At 55.2% G+C, this 16,498-nt stretch overlaps 3 protein-coding genes across 3 annotated transcripts; 1 reads left to right on the forward strand and 2 right to left on the reverse strand.

Annotated features, from left to right (window-relative positions):
• Positions 1-2,449: 2,449 nt before the first annotated feature.
• On the reverse strand, positions 2,450-6,063 carry LAJ45_07761 (uncharacterized protein; the record flags this gene model as incomplete). Its single annotated transcript, XM_046117316.1, has 2 exons — positions 2,450-2,892; positions 2,952-6,063. 2 exons carry the CDS (start codon positions 6,061-6,063, stop codon positions 2,450-2,452), a joined length of 3,555 nt encoding a protein of 1,184 aa, XP_045969612.1.
• Positions 6,064-6,277: 214 nt separating this feature from the next.
• LAJ45_07762 (uncharacterized protein) lies at positions 6,278-6,568 on the reverse strand (the record flags this gene model as incomplete). Its single annotated transcript, XM_046117317.1, has 1 exon — positions 6,278-6,568. One exon carries the CDS (start codon positions 6,566-6,568, stop codon positions 6,278-6,280), a length of 291 nt encoding a protein of 96 aa, XP_045969613.1.
• Positions 6,569-8,733: 2,165 nt separating this feature from the next.
• On the forward strand, positions 8,734-16,210 carry LAJ45_07763 (uncharacterized protein; the record flags this gene model as incomplete). The annotated part of the gene is made up of 8 exons (XM_046117318.1): positions 8,734-9,511; positions 9,607-9,804; positions 10,110-11,141; positions 11,201-12,199; positions 12,333-15,566; positions 15,643-16,051; positions 16,122-16,130; positions 16,207-16,210. The coding sequence occupies 8 exons, from the start codon at positions 8,734-8,736 to the stop codon at positions 16,208-16,210; spliced, it is 6,663 nt and encodes a 2,220-aa protein (XP_045969614.1).
• Between the last annotated feature and the right edge of the window lie 288 nt (positions 16,211-16,498).

The following is a 16,498-nucleotide window of genomic DNA, read 5'->3' on the forward strand; positions in this document are numbered from 1 at the left end:
ACACAACCCAACACAGCTCCACATGTCATGAGATATCACTCGTTAGCAGGGTTAGGGTTGTAACCACGCAGTCGAGCCTTTGCCCATTAGCTCTTGCGCCTTCCGCGCTTATCAGCCGGTACCCCCCCCTCCTCGCGACATCGTCATTTGTGAACTTACCGCAGCTCCACAGACTGCAAGTCGGTCATGGGATATCACTCGGATGCAGGGTTAGGGTTGTAGATCTGCATCTGTTCGGGTTGTCACCTAGTAGTGATGGGCACAAGACAGAAAGTCTCGAGACTTTGAACTACAGACACGAGAAAACATAGTTTAAAAATAGAAAAAAAATGTCCTGATTTCGAGACTTTTCGCAAACGCGCGATCGAGTGATGGGCTATGAGCGAGATATCAGCACCAAAACATAACGTGACGTCAATCAACTGAGCTATAAGCTTCAATACCCAGTACCGCAGGTAATCTAACACGTTTGCCGTTAGTCTGAAGACTTTGCGAAATTTAATACAAGACTCGAGTATATATTGGCAGCGGCGGCTCCAGGATCGATCGACTAGACCTCCCGGCGCTGTGCTTCGGGATTTTCTTTTGTTTTTTGTTTAATTCATACTCGCATGCAACCTTTCAGTTATGGCGGAGCACTCAATCTACAGTACAAGTACAGGGTTTCACCCTTTATGCCTACTAGTCGCTCCTTTCAGCAGGATGTGGAATACCCCAACCGGCTCAAGGCCAGCACTCATACCTAGCCACACTCCATCACCAGTCCGCATGCCCCGTTTGGGCGCCGGGTACATGGAAAACTCTCCTCAGGAGCAGAAACCATCCCACATGCCAAGCCAGGAAAAGAACCCACGATTAATATCCCCTGGGTCACCGCCCCTACAGGATTCGAACCTGCAACCTCGCCCACCCTCGGAAAATTCCCTCATCGAGAGAACTCGGCCACCTGGAAGCTTACCCACTCGGCCATGCTGTGCTTCGGGAGGGGGGGGGGGGGGACGAAACATCGTTATCTACGTTAATGCATGTCCTGCAGCTTCATTGACAGATGGCAATCGAGGAAACATCTCCCGAACGGGGGGTTGTATATATCTAGGCGCTAGGACTTCCATGGTCCTGGTGTGGAGACCGGACCGTTCGGATTAATTCCGCCCTCATCAAAAACCGGGGCACAGCAATGTAGCTGTACATGTAGGAGGAGGCGCCGTCACCGACGATTATTCAGTTGGCATGTGGTCGGCGTGCGAGAGGGAAACGTACCCTACTCTCTTTCTCCCAGCGTCGTCTGGAACTATATATACCAATATCGACCAAACCGATACCCAGCCCCCTTCACCCATATCTTCGAATCCCCCATGATAGTCATAGTCGAACCACATACTTATTACCCAGCCTTGAGATCGCCATACATCTCACCATATAACCCCACGGAGCCATCATTGGTGGTATTATGTGGTCCGAAAAAAACAAAGGCCTTCAAAAATGCAAATGATCAAACGAAGCAAAGTAGGCAGGATTAGGGTTATTTGAAATATATACTCAGCTCACTTTTCGATGCTATTGCGCGGCTGCTACTAGAATTAATTGTTACTTTCTAGATCTTTGAACCTCGTTTTTTCCGCTGTTATCAATTCATGCACTTGAGTACTACTTCCTCCCCTACCTCTCCTTCTTCCTTTACCTTTACAGTACTCTACTCCACTTGGGATGTGTTCTGTATGTACACTAGCCGGATTATAAAGAGTAGGACGGGAATACAACGAGCTCAGCGCCGCAACGGCGCAACGCAACGCAACGAAGCCCAACTCGACGAAGCCCAGTGCGATGAATTCAATTTTTTTAAGGTTGGTAATTATTGTTACCAATATACTAGTATTTTCCTCTAGAAAAACATATGGTTATGATACTTGCTCGGTGTTGAGGTGTTGTATCAGGTGTGAGTACGTATGGTTCGCGACTCACCCTTCCTTGTACTTCCGTCACCTCTGCTCTTTAAAATCCGGCAAGTAGATATAGGCCTTCTCGGTTAATTAATCTGGCACGAATCGAAAGGACGATATATCTGTGTATATATATGTATCTTTAATTCAGATTGAAACAGCACCACTAGTTAAAGCTGGGTTTGGTTTTTGGGCGCCCTGGCCTCAAGGATGAATGTAACACTTCCTGGGGTGGCGTGGCGGGAAAGTAGATGGGTGGGTGGAAAATTAGGTGGTTCAGGGGGGCTTTGGTGCTGGGAGTGAGTGACGAGATATTGGATGGTGGTTCTGGCTTCTAAGTAGCGGTGTTCATAACATAGTCACCTCCACGTGGGGGCCTAGTAGAGCGATGCTTGAGATTCTGCGTAAGTGCATCCCACACAATATGAAATAGCTACAAAGAAAGACCACAAGTATACAACGAAACATCAAAACTAACCCCCCCTCTTGCCCCCTACCTACACCTACACCTACACCCCCCCACGCCCCGCCGCCGCCGCCGCCGTCGTCGTCGTCGTCCCCGGCACCAACTCCACCCCCACCGTATACTCCAACACCGCCCACTCCCACTGCTCCCTCACCGTCATCCCCACCGTCACCGCCGCCGGCCACTCATTCACCAGCACCCACCCGAGCCCAAAACTACACTCCCCGCACACCCCCACCCCCACCCACCCCCTCGTTGTCCGCGGCAGCACCCGCAGCACCATCGCCTTTGCAGAAAACTCCACGGCGACATTGAACCGTAGATTGCTCAGCATGCTCGCGCCCGGCCCGTCGTACCGCTGCGCAAACGGCGGCGTGGTCTTCGCGTCGGCGTCGGCCATGCTGCCGAGGGGGAGGGAGAGCTCGATGCTGCGAAGCCGGTATTGCGTGTTCGCGCCGCTGGTGAGGAGGATGCTGAAGATGAGGTCTTGCTTGCCGGCGGTGGTGGGGATGGGGCCTAAGGAGGCGGCGGGGCTGACGGTGTACGCGAAGGTGGGGGGCGGGCGGCAGTGATTCCGGGGGTGGGGGTGGGAGGGGGTGGGAAGGTGGAGGGGGTGGTGGTCATGTGGGAGGAGGGGCGCGCGGGGAGGAGGCGGCGGTGGTAGGGTGGTGGGGCGGGCGCGGGGAGGGGTGTGAGGCGGGTTCGAGAGGAGGGGGGTGGGAGGGGCGGGATAGTGGTGTGTTGGATGGCGGGCGGGGGTGGCAGCGGCGGGGAGGCGGAGGCGCACTTTTTGTGCAGAAGGGGTCTGGGGCGCTTGGGCGGGTCGAGGAGGAGGAGCGTTCGTGGGGCTGCAGCGCCGCCGGCGGGAGGCTCCTGCAGTGCGGATGGCGGCGGCGGCGGCAGGGTAATGTCGATGGAGTAGATCGGGTTGTTGAGCTGGATCCCGCACAGCGCGGCGGTGGCCTCGGTGTCCACGAACGCGTCCGGGCCGACCTTCGCCATCTCCGCACTGATCGCCGTAAACACGTCCACCGGCCACGCCGGAAACACCAGCGTCCTCGTATCCCAATCAAACACCTGCACACCATCCTTGCTGTACCACGTGTTGGTGGGCAGCGGGTCCGTCTCGTACGTCGGGTCCGGCTGCGTGTACACGCGCTTGTACGCCGTCGTGAAGCTCTCCGCCGTCAGCGCCGCCGCCGCGACAAAGCTCTGCTGGTGCGGCGGCTGGCGAAACGTCAGCTTGTTGAAGGCTGGGCTTCCAGGCTGGCGGTCAAACAGGCACAGCATTGTGTCGTCGGCGATGTTCTCGTGGCGGAGGATTGGCACGCCCGTGGCGGGGAGGGGCGAGGTCATGACGACCAGATCGGGGAACTGCACGATTGCCTGCGAGCGCAGGAGGAAGCCGTAGGACGGGATCTGCGGGAGGTAGCTGGTGGCGGGGGCGGGCATGGGCAGCGGCGTGGTGAGGTAGTCGTTGATGGCGGTCTTGATGGCGATGCGGACTTGGTCTGTTGTGTCGACGGTGTGGTTTGCGAGACTGAGGGCGCCGTCGAGAAGGGCATCGGTCCAGTTTCCGTCGATGGTGAAGAAGCGCAGGGCCTCGGCGGGGAGGTGGGTGGGGTCGCTGATGAGATACTGTGCGGGGATACCGGAGAGGAATAGCTTATCGATAACCCACTTGAGAACCGTCATCCAGTCCGTGTTGACGGGCGTGTTGAGCTCGTTGTACACTCCGCCGCCCGTGGCTGCCGCCAGCTCCCGCACGACAATCACAGTGTTTGCGGCGAAATCGGCGGGCGTGATGTCCCCGCCGCCGCCGAACTTGAGATCGGGGATCTCCACCGCCTCTCGCCGCCACCTTCGCATCATCCCACCCGGCGCACGCAGCCCCCCGCCGCCTGGCAACCCCCGCAGCGTCTCAACGCCCTTCACCAACCCGCACAGCGTCTCCTCCCTCGTCCGATACGCGCCGGGAATGCGCGCGTTCAGCGCCGCACCCTTACACAGCGCCATAGCACCATCATACACCGCCCCACGCACCCTCGCAAGCGCAGTCACAAACGCACGATCTGCCATCCCCAGCGTCCGCCCCAGCTGCCATGCAGCGCTGTACGTGATGTCCATCAGCCCCACCTCCTGGTCCAGTACCTGCAGGTCCATGCCTGAATTTGACACGCTTGTCCACCCGCCAATCAGCGGGCGCGGGACCACAGTCGGCGTTAGCGCTCCGCGAAACAGCGCGGCCGTCTCCTCGCCGGTCTGGACGCGCCACCGCACAAGCGTGTAGCCATCCTTCAGCCTAGCCACCAGCCGTGCAGCAGTGGCAGCAGCAGCAGCGGCGGCGGCAGATGCGGCGGCGGCAGCAGCAGCGGTAGTAGCATCAGCAGCAGCATCAGCAGCGGTAGTAGCATCCGCGGCAACACCAGCAGCAGCAGCAGCAGCGGCGGCGCCAGCAGCGGCGGCGGTAATCATCGCATCCGGCGGCCTCAGCAACCCCAGTCCCTCCCCGAGCCCCTCAAGCGTCTGGTAGATGTTGTCGGCGCCCGGGGGCAGACACGTGTATGTCCAGCTGTAGAGGCTTGTCATTGCGACGTATCGGATGTCCGCGGGGAGCGGGAACGTCATGCCTGGCACTCCCTCGATGGAGACGAGGTGCACGATGACGGGCGTGGGCTGCGTGGCCGTGGAATCGATTGGCCCCGTCCGGTGCGACAGCACCACGCTGAACACGCCGCTGTCGCCCGCTTCGCTCGCCGCCGCCATGCCGGTCGTATTAATACTGCGCGCGTGCGAGAGGTACTTGTACCTATCCACGTCCGCCACCTTCACGCCGGCTGCGTCGGTGCTAGTGAACAGCGCCGTGAACAGCGCGGCAGGGAGGAACACGGCGCTGGTCATTGTTGTCGTGGGCGCGGCGGTGTCGGCGGCGACAACCGTTATCGGGCTTGCGGTTGCGGGGGGCGGCGGCTGTGCGGTGGGGGCACACATTGAGACAACTTCCGAAACGCTCATGGTCACTGTCATGGTCGCGCTCTGCACGACCGGCTTGGGGAGCGATGTTGCGTCGAAGATGCCGCCTGCGGCGAGGTCGGACGGGGAGATGGCCAGCTCGTCGGCCGTGAAGGAGAGGAGCGCGAGCCAGGGGACGCGGTTGCGTGTGTCTGGTGGTGGTGGCGGCGGCGGTGGTGGTGGTGGTGGTGGCGTGGGCGGCGTGGGCGGCGCGGGGGAGGGCGGGGGCGGGGGGGAGGGAGCGGAGGTAGGCACCGTCGCCTCCCGCTCCCACGGCAGATGCGCGTCATTAAACACCATATGCGGCAGCGTCTCCACATAATCTCCCTGTCCCTGCGGCGGATACAGGGAGTGGACCGCGCCGGTGGGCAGTGCGAAGCGGGGTGCGGTGATGGAGAAGCCCTGCGTGGTTGTGAGCGTGAGTGGGGGGTCGGGGGCGGTTTGGCCGGAGCGGACGGGCGCGGTGACGGTCTGCTGCGCGGTGGCGGTGTAGGCGCCTGCGGTGAGGGAGGGCGCGTAGAAGGAGAGGAGCTGCTCGTAGCCGGGAAGGAGAGGGAGGAGGGTTGGGTCGGTGCTGGGGGTGGGAGGGGGGTCGGTGATGAGACGGCGGGCGTGGCGGAGGGGGAGGCGGCGGGGTGTGGACATGGTGGGTGGATGGGTGGTTGATGGTTGTGCGGGTGGGGTGGTGGCGGGCACGCGATGGGGGCAGTCGATCCTTAGAGGTGATGTTTCTACTTGCTGTTGGGGGTTGGGGCGAAAGATGGATATCTTTCGTCTCGGGGAGGGGGCGAGGGAGGGTGCTGTGTTCTAATCGACCGAGTCGGTACATAGTACATAGAGGAAATCATTGACGAAGAGTTCAATTAACCACCACCACCGCCACCACCACCACCTCGACCGTCACCTTCCAGACCCACCCCTTCCATCTCCTCTCCTCTTCCTCCTCCTCCTCCTCCTCCGATCCACCAAGCAGAATTAACCCGCAGCCCTTGTGCCAGCTGAGTCTCGCAACGAACGCCTCGTTGTGCATGGCGTTTCCGTTTGGATACTGGCCACGCAAGCTGGGGGTGGTGTGGTTCTTTACTCTGGATCTAACATTGCCGGACCGCAAGCGTTCCGGGAGCGTTCCGGGAGCGTTTGTGCACTCCATACTCTAATTACCTACATGCAGCCATGTCTACTCTAGAGTATGTCTATGTCTATGTCTGTCTGTCACCAATCGATCTCTCGGTTATCCGAGACATCGTGGCGTTGGTTGGTGTCGTGTTGTGGGGTTGCACTTGACGTTGAGGTGAGGTTAGTAGCTGTGGTTGCACAGACTCGCTTACCGTTGGGTTGGTTACCTGCATACTGGTACTCTATGATATGCATGCACCCGCAACAGATGTCGCACACCTGGACGGGAGTTAGGCAGGGGCGGTTATGTCCCTACATGTAGAGTAGCTTCTCGTGGCGCGCTGTGGCTTCTGGGAAGTGCTTAGTGCGTGGGGTGGCTAAGCAAAGGCGGGGTACACGCACGTTTCTGTTGCACTGTGTTTTGTGGATTACTGTACATAGGGGTGGTTTTAGGGATTGCTTTTCTGTTTTGGGTTACTTGCGCAAGTAGATGGGAGATGGGTTGTTTGATGGTGGTGGTGCGACTCGAGGTTTGGTAGGACTCGGAAAACTTACAACCCCCGTATTGTAACTAGAGCTGCATGTATTGGCTTGTGCCAGTATCGTATAACTAATTATACCTGCACAGAAATGTATACGGTGGTTACATGTACTCTTTACGCCTGTGAGTACTTACTCAAAGTAGCAATCTTTGGGCATATCGTGGGTAGTAGCAGCAATATAGTAACTCGATTAAGTATCCGTATTTCTGGGGGCGATAAATCGATGCTTGCTTGTTATTGAAAAGGACATGTTTGTAGTTACTTAACTACATCGAAGCAAATACCGCAGTAATAACTGGGGAAATCCGACTGCGGTGCGCCGTTGAGTTTGTATAACCAGGATAAGCCAAATTTCTTAACAAGCTTGGCCTTCGTTTAATCTGCCACTAAAACTGGTTTAGGAAAACACGCCCGGTAATTTCTAATTACAGAGCGTTAGGTTTATTTCATCGTCGAAAAGACCGGTGGCGCTGCTGCAGCGGGTCTTTTGGCGAGAAAACCGACTCGAGTGCGATGTTATGTTATGGCTTAGCATCCATTGACATTGGTTCCTCCAATATACGTACCAGTAGGTAGTAGCACCAAGGCAGTTTTTCTCCTGCATGCCCTCATTTTGGTTATTATTATTACTATCGGCACGCGCGCAGCTCCGTACGATGTTGCCCTACTCTAGTTTCGGGCGTGTCTCGCAGTCGCAAAGTTCTAGTGTGAAGCCTTACTGTATTAGGTATAGTTGCCTGTCAAGCTTTTTCCCTTTTTCTTTTTCTTTTTCTTATGCAGGGCAACCCGCATGGTTCCCACGTGGGGTTCGTGTTCTAGAACGAGCATGGGTTTGTTGACCCGCCGCGTGGGATCCAGGGGCATGCAGGTCACGGACGAATTGATTCAGCCGCAGGTGGGGCTCGGTCAAACCAAGGGTTTCAACTGCGGATTTGGATATGTCTCGGGTGGGGATGCATGAAGGGTGGGGCTGGATGGTGGGGCAGGTATGCGTAGTGGGGAGGGAGGAGGTATTTCTCGGGGCAGGCACCAAGAACCTGATAATGAGTTTTTATTGCAACGATCTCTGATTCACGGTTGGCAAAATGCTACACCAAATTGAGCCCCTGCTTGCAGCTTGCATTTTCAGGTTCTTCTTTCCTGCCCAGAGTAGGTATTCGGGTATGTGTGTGTGTGTGTGTGATATGTGTATCGTCAACCATTGACACTATGTACCAGTGGGGGCATCTGACCAGTATCCAGTTATCCCCCTTCAACTGCCTGCACTCGGTGGATTGGGCACTGCCTTAATTTGCCCACTCTGCACTTGATCGAATTGGGCCTTTTGAGCTGCTAGCTTTATCTATACGATTACCCGCCAACCCCCCCCCTCCCCTTGAGAAGAGACCGATGTTTCACACATTATCACTCGACCGAGTTATCTTTTGAATATCGCAACTGAAGTTTCCCCTGCCCTCCTCTTCTAGGAGGCCAATATTCGTTCTGATCCTTCCGCGGAATGAACTCTCCTCACTTGGCCTCTGAACCAGCACTCCTAGATCACCGCCCCCTCACAGAACCCAAACCACCAACCAAACCCCAATAAAAACACTCCCCTCCCTCCCCCCCCCCCCACCCCGCCCGTTCCGCCCCCCCCCACCCTTTCCGGCCGCCCAATATGCCAACGACCTGGGGCGTCGACTCCTACCACATCGCCGTCGGCGCGGGTGATGCCGCTATCCACCTCCTCATCCGGAATCCCGACGGCTCCACCGCCACTATCGAGCGCGCCATCCTCGTCGACGGCGGCGATGGCGGCGTCGGCATCAGTGACAACGTACGCGGGACCATGAACTCCATCGCCGCAAAGTACAGCATCTTGTCGCTCCAGTTCGACGCTATCGTCATCACGCACTGGGACCATGACCACTACGCCGGTATCGTCGAGCTCATTGCCGAGGATATCGAGAGGTACCAGCCGCTGAACAGAGACACCTATCAGATCAGCTTCATGAAGTATAAAGGCAAGGGGCGCACCACGCCGCTCACGTACCTGTATGCGCCGTACTTTCCCAGCCCGCCACCGCCACCGGGAGCTAAACGGAAGAAGGGCACGAAGTATAACGGCCCGCCGGCCTGCTTCAAGGAGAAACCAAACAAGTTCCTCACTTACACATACATAGTCAATAAGAAGACCTACGTATTCAACACGATTTGTAATCTCGCGCATACCGATATCCGCGGTACAAACTTTTTTGACAACACCCCACTGGCGGACGGCGATAAGGTTAAGGCCACTTCGCCGTCGGTGCTGTATAACCTCAACCTGCCGGTGAACAATGATGGGAAGAAAGATCGCTCGCGCCCGGGTATCTACTGTGTGGGGTCGAACGAGCTCTACTTTGGCAGTACCGCGGCGCAGGCGGAGAGATTGGAGAAGATATCGGGGGAGGTGGGTATTGTGGACGAGGGGGAACAACGGGGACGAATTTGGCATCCATCTTTGCGATGGTGATTTGGCCTGATGGGCATATATCACACTACTTTGCAGGTGATGCGGACTACGTTATGGAGGGGCACGTGGCCAGGTGGTCCGGGGCGACCGGGAAGCCAGGTCTGCTGGGAGGGGCCATCACGAACGTGAAGTTGAGCCATCATGGTGCGAGGAAGTCGACGCCGACCATAATGCTGGATAAGTATCTGCCGAAGAATGTAATCGTGTCGTGTGGGACGAGGTTTGGGCATCCTTGTGAGTGACGGAATTCCGGTTCCATTGTTGCAGTTATCGTTATTGTTGTTGCAAGTCAAAAAAAATTTCTTTTTTTTATTATATATCCGGGCATTTTCTTCCTGCCGCGTCTTGACCTTCTTGCTTTGCGAGACAATATGAGGATATATTGCGAGGGCGAGGCGCTGAATCCTGTCATTGCACATATCTTATTTTTCACCTTCCTTTTATCCTTCTTTCTCATCAAGCTATCGTCATGCATGTCTCAGCTTGCTCTCTCCCCTATCTGTTTTGTGCCCAGTTATATTAACATGGACAACATCTAGGCTGGGAAATCCTGGTCTACCTGGAAGCCCTCTATCTCAGCTCAAAGGGACGCCCCTTCCAGTCGTTATCCCGGCCCATCTACAGCACCAATTACCCCGGCTGGCTCGCAAAATCGCCGGGTGGCCACTACTGCTCCGTTAGGAATGTCAGCACCACAGCACTCTGTGGTTCGGCCGAATTCCCCAGGTGGGACACATATGTGAAAGCTGTGAAAAAAAAGTACCACACTATCAACAAATCCGGCGGGAACGGCTCACAGTTCCCGTCCATATTCGACGAGTGGGTTGGGTTGCAGCACCCGCCGAACACCCCTGCTCTGATAAAGCAGTGGATCTGCAAGCGGATGCAGACGCGCTGGGAAAAGATGTCGACCACCACGGAGAACCAGCTGCCGGCGTTGGGCGCCTCATGGGGTAGCGGAAATATGGTCCTGAATAACATTAATAAGTATCTGCGCTACATCAAGGCCATGAGTAGGAAGTTTGGCGATGGTAAGGACGGAAAGGTGGAGCTGCAATACTATGGCCAGAAGGATGAGGAGCTCCCGAAACCCCGGCAGCAAAAGGAAGGAGATAAATCGAAACAGGCAAACAAAGTAAAGAGCAAGACCAAAATGAAGGGGTCGCAGTCCTTCAACAGCAACATTGCGAACGACACCACGCAGACTTCTGGCTTGAATGTTTACCAAAACTTCGGGATGGGTGATGAAGACGATTGCAATGAACTCGATACCCTCAAGAAGATGAAGATCAACCAGGGGCCAGACTCAGATAGGGAGAATGGCAGCTCTGACAGAGCCGAAATAAAGCTAGAGGATGATATCAATGCCACAAATCCCACTGCTTCTATGGCCACAGCCAATGTTAATGTCGATGACGATGACACCACATACTATATGTATGGTACTAACTTCACGGGAAAGTCGCGAAGTCAATCCGCCTACATCTTCGCGGCAGGTACTGACCTCGACAACTTTGTCAACCTCCTTCACCGCTGCGTTATTGGCCTTGCTTCCGCGCCCCCATCCACGGGTACTGCTCCCACCACCACCCCGTTCGGTGACTATGACGAATGGTACTGCTGGCTCCAGGACAGTGTTCAGGCCACCCAGCTTACAGTCTCTACCACTGCCGGCACCATCGGCAACTTCGTCTTAACGATGACCTCCCCGCTGGATACCGCGGCGCAGTCCCCCCTGCCACGCCGAGCCCGCAGCTCATATTCAGCACTCAATATGCGGAGTTTGCACTTGACGTACCTACCCTCAACAGTGATGTGACGGGGTATGTGCCCGATGTTGGCATCATGGTGTTCGGGCTTGATCCATTCACTTTTCCGCAGACGGCCACGGGTCCGGCCACGACGCTGGATATGACGTTGCTGCAGGTGTTTGAATACTGTGGGCTGAGCAGCATGGCGAACTCGTTTGTGATGCTGTTTTTGGGTGTTGTAAACCTACAATTGGATCCGGCGAATAGTCAGAAAAAAAGGAATGCGGTATGGTTTGACCCGACCAGCAGCTACAAGACAGTCGTCAGGCTTGAGTTCGACATGCTACCTGCAGATCTGGTCACTTTCAACGGTCTTTTCCAGAAAGTCCTCCCGGGCCTGGATCTCGATAATGTGACGGTGATTGCAAAGCGGACTAACTTTTGGGACCTGTCAATACAAGGAGCTTTGGTCCAGACACAAGGAGATGTTACACTCATCGCCAAGTGGACCTACTTGAATAATACATTTGACATTGCTATCGAATTCCGTGAGAAACTACTGACGATTGAGATCAAGACAGAGACTGTTAATGCTCTGGATGCGATTCTAGATTGTATAGAGGTGGATCTGGGCTTTGTTCGTACATGGCTGAACTCCGCCGACAAAGGCGCTGCGCCAAATCTGCGTCGTATCACTCTCACGATCGTCATTTCAGATACGGCGGCTCCTACACTCTCACACTTTACGATAGATGTTGAGGTTGCACTATGCTTTGGAGCTGTGAGTGAATCCGAGAAGGTAGTTTTCCTGTTGAGCCTTAATTGGGTCATGGGGCAGGATACGGACGGGGTCGAGTTAAAGGGGACGCTCTGGTGCGGTATGTATTTGTTTCCTCGTATAAAATATTATTACCCCCGATGTGTCCGGGTTTCTACATCTTTCTGACAAACCTTTCTTTTCTTTTCTTTTCTTTTTGGATAGCGAGCCCATCTCAACCGGATACCCTTAAGATTCTTCCGGACTACGAGCCTCACCTCAAGTTCGCCCCCACAACACCCGGCACCCTCAGCCAAGGGCTGAACCTCACAAGCCTCCTCGGGGATTTCTTGACAGTCACCAAGCCATCCCCGACTTTCCGGCAACTGTTGTGCAAGCATACGTTACCCTTACAGACACAAAGATCTCCTTTGGCGGGATGCTCCAGGACGGCCCCCCAACGCAGGTCCCAGCACTCAGTCTCGCAACCTTGGAACTTGACGCCTCGTGGGAGTGGGCGGCCGCAGGGACGCCCGGAAAGGCCACATTATCATGTGATGTTGGTGTACTGCTCGAGCCATCGGGGGACACGACGGAGGAGCACCAAATCCCCGCATCATTATGGGGCAAGTTGTCTTATGAGGAGGGAACCTGGACTGTGGCTGCGTCGGTACAGAATCTCTACTTATCGGCTCTGTACAGCTTCCTTGACGCAGATGCCCAGAGTGGCGGCGTCATGTCGTTCCTGGAGCGCATCGAGATTGAGTATCTTGATCTGGTGTACACATACCAGAGCGATAGCAAAGATACATTCACCTTTGCTGGGAACATCTTGGTCGGCGAGCTACAGCTGAAATTGACTTACGAGTATTTATCAAGCGGTACCTGGACATTCAGTGCAACGCTTGACACCGCCACCCCTGGGAAATCTACTGTGGGCGAGATTTTGAATAGTATTGTCGGCGGTACAGCATCAAACATGCCCCCGTTCGTTGCCAACATCCCTGTTTCAGAACAGGACAGCATTGAGTTTATGTGCAAAAAGCCTGGAAAAAACAAATCCATACTCTACTGGGGGAGTATCAGCGTTGGTGACTTCGAGCTTTCATTTGCCCAGTACAGGGATTCCACATGGCTGCCGACAGTACCGCCGAAACGTATCATTAGGGCAGCAGTCAGTGGGCTGGGAACATGCAACTTTCCGGTCGTGGGGGAGCTCCAGCAGCCGTTCGACGAGATGTACTACCTGTGGGTGGAGGATACGTCGAAACAGAATGGAAACGTAGGTGCGGGGCTTCTGCAGAAGGAGGTGGACGCTATCAATAAGCAGCTTGCGGTAAAAGATCAGCTACTGGTGAAGGCATTGTCGAGTAAGAAGCCAGGCAAGACAGATTTGGTTATTGCGGCGGGGTCGCACTTTGTGGTGGTGTTGGATGAGAAGGGTACAAAGACGGCGGTAATCGATTATGTGTTCGGGCAGCCCAAGCCAACGACCAAAAGCACGGATATGATCATTGCTGGGAGGGCGACAGCCTTACAAGGGGGCGGCGGCGGGGACGATACCAGCGGGGACTCGGGGCCTTCAATGGCCGCATATAAAAAGACAATTGGCCCGCTGTCAATAACAAACATCGGTTTTCAGCTCAAGGGTACCACTCTTTCAGTTCTCTTTGACGCGACATTTGCGCTGGGCCCGCTGAGTTTGACACTCATCGGCTTTGGTCTGGGACTTGACTTCTCTGGAGCGAATGTCAATCTGCAAAGCCTCCCCCCAGTTGTCCCCTCGCTCAGCGGTCTGGCGGTGTCATTTAACCGGCCGCCATTGGTCATTTCTGGACTGTTTGAGCATAACAGCACCGAAGCCGGAGACATCTATGTTGGCGGCGTTATCGTTGCATTTGATCCTTATCTATTTGAAGCAGCTGGCTTTTACGGGAACCTTACTCTGGGCAAAACCGGCCATAAAAAGAAGGAGATCGCCGCGTGCGTCTTTGGTATGCTCAACGGCCCGCTTGTTGAGCTTGAGTTTGCAGAGATCTCGGGCATCACTGGTGGCTTCGGGTACAACTCTGCATTGCGATTCCCCAGCGTTAGTGAGGTCGAGTCTTTCCCCTTTATCAACATGCCGGTGGCCCCCACGAACCCAATGAAAGCACTGAAGGATATGATGGGCAACCCCGCCGGCTGGTTCACCCCGCTAGACAGCACCTACTGGGTGGCTGCAGGACTCAAAGTGACGGCCTTCGAGACGCTTATGATTGATGCCGTCGTCGTCGTGGAGTGGAATCCGTCTGTGAGTCTCGGCATCTTTGGTGTCGGTGCGGCCGACATCCCCGCAGACCCTGACATCAAGGAGAAGTTTGCACGTGTTGAGCTCGGAATCGCGGCAACGGTTGACTTTGCTGCAGGCCTTATGAAGTTTGAGGCACAGCTTATGCCTAGTTCGTTTGTGCTGAGCCCAGACTGCCATCTCACCGGAGGGTTTGCGCTCTACTACTGGTTTGACGGGTCTGATCCGGCAATGCAGGGTGACTGGGTGTTTACCATTGGCGGCTACAACCAGGCGTTCAAGGCCCCATCCCAATACCCAAATCCACCGAGGCTGGCAATTTCATGGAACCTCGACCAATCGCTGAGTATCACAGGCCAGGCATACTTTGCCATGACGCCAAAGGTGTGTATGGGCGGCGGCCTACTTCATGCGTCGCTGTCTCTGGGGCCGCTGCAGGCATTCTTTGACGCCTACGCAGACTTTCTAATCAACTACAAGCCCTTCCACTTCATCGCGGATGCGGGTATTTCTGTCGGCGTCCGCTATACCATGGATCTTTGGCTTGTCACTCTCCATATCAGCGTCGAGATTGGCGCCCATATCTACCTACAGGGACCGCCAATGTCCGGAAAGGTCCACGTCGACTTCTGGGTGTTTGGCTTCGACATCAACTTTGGGCCGGGCGCTGACCCTGTTGTGGCTGTCAGTCTGGCGGACTTTTATAACCTCGTATATCAAGCAAGCATCCAGCCCTCTGCGGCGGTGGCCTCTAAATCAAGCGCTCCCGCCACCATTGCCACAGTCATGGGCACCGACACGACGGTGGCAGAGTCGGGTAAAGAGATAGTGGGGGGCGGGAAGAAAGCTACGGTTCAGAATGACCACATATTTTCGTGCCAGAGCGGCCAGGTCTCATCCACCGACGGGACCAGTATTCCAGGGGTCACTGATGCGTGGCTCGTGCGAGCAGCAGCATTTTCGTTCGGGATCGCCTGCCGGATGGCGATCGATACCGTTGAGATTACCGACGACCCTTCGGCAACAGTCCCACAGCCACCCAACCAGATATATGCAAAACCTATGCAGCTGACAGAGGCGTTGACGTCGGATTTGGTTGTCACGATTGAGTCTCTCCCGGCCCCCCCTGCGGGTTCGCCGAATGTGTGGAGAGTTGCACCGACATTGAAAGCTGTACCCTCTGCGTTATGGGGTATTTGTAAGTATTGCCGACCACATAGTGTGAACGGTGGTCCCTGGGTGGTGGCATACTGACGTGTATCATGGTAATGTAGATGACCAAAACCAGGACCCATCGAATCCAGGTGCGAACAACCTCAATGGCCTTCTCAATGGCGACTCAGCAGCTATCACTCTCATGATGGGCGTGACAATCAGCGCCCCATTCCCAACAGCTTCCAAGGATCTCATACCCCCTTTTAACGCGGCGTTAGAGTCCTCGGATACCATTAACCCTGGCGGTACATTTCCCGCCCTGGTTGAGGAGAGCCCGGACTGGCTGCCAATCCCAGGCACCGGAGATGATGACCAGTGGGATTTAGTGGAGGAAAAATGGCAGAGCCCGCTCTCAGGCCAGGTGAGCGCACAGACTATGGTGATGGATTGGGGAACGCTCTTTGGGTGGGACACGAACCCGCTGGTCGGGGATGCGCCGACTACGCTGTTGGGGGCGTTTGGAGCTTGGTATATGGATGCGCCGTTGTTGGGGGTGGCGAGCACTACAGGGAAGTCGGCAGAGGTAATCGCGGTGTAGGGAAGAATTGTAAGTTCGATTCTGATAAGAGCGTGAAAGGCTGGTGCTATTTACTAACAACTTCCACGTTGGCTGTTATTACCAGCTAGGTTAGATACGATTTATGCGGGATAGGCACACCTTGATGCTTGATTTCTTACTTTCTTTCTGTTTTTGTTTCTTATTTTCTTTTTACGTGTTCCCAGTTCCGGTAACAGCTACAGAGCTACATCCTTTGTCATATTTTGGGATATTCTGTTCTCGATTGCAATTGGATGTAACGACATATATATTCTGCTACAATGCGCCCTTCTTTCTGCATTCATTGATCTCCCCTTAGCTATCCCTCCTATTAACCACGCAAAGTAAGGTTAACTTGACTCGCACCAACTGCTCTA

Source organism: Morchella importuna (assembly GCF_003444635.1).
Source record: "Morchella importuna strain M04M26 chromosome Unknown Morimp01GS025, whole genome shotgun sequence".
NCBI classification, from domain to species: Eukaryota; Fungi; Ascomycota; class Pezizomycetes; order Pezizales; family Morchellaceae; genus Morchella; species Morchella importuna.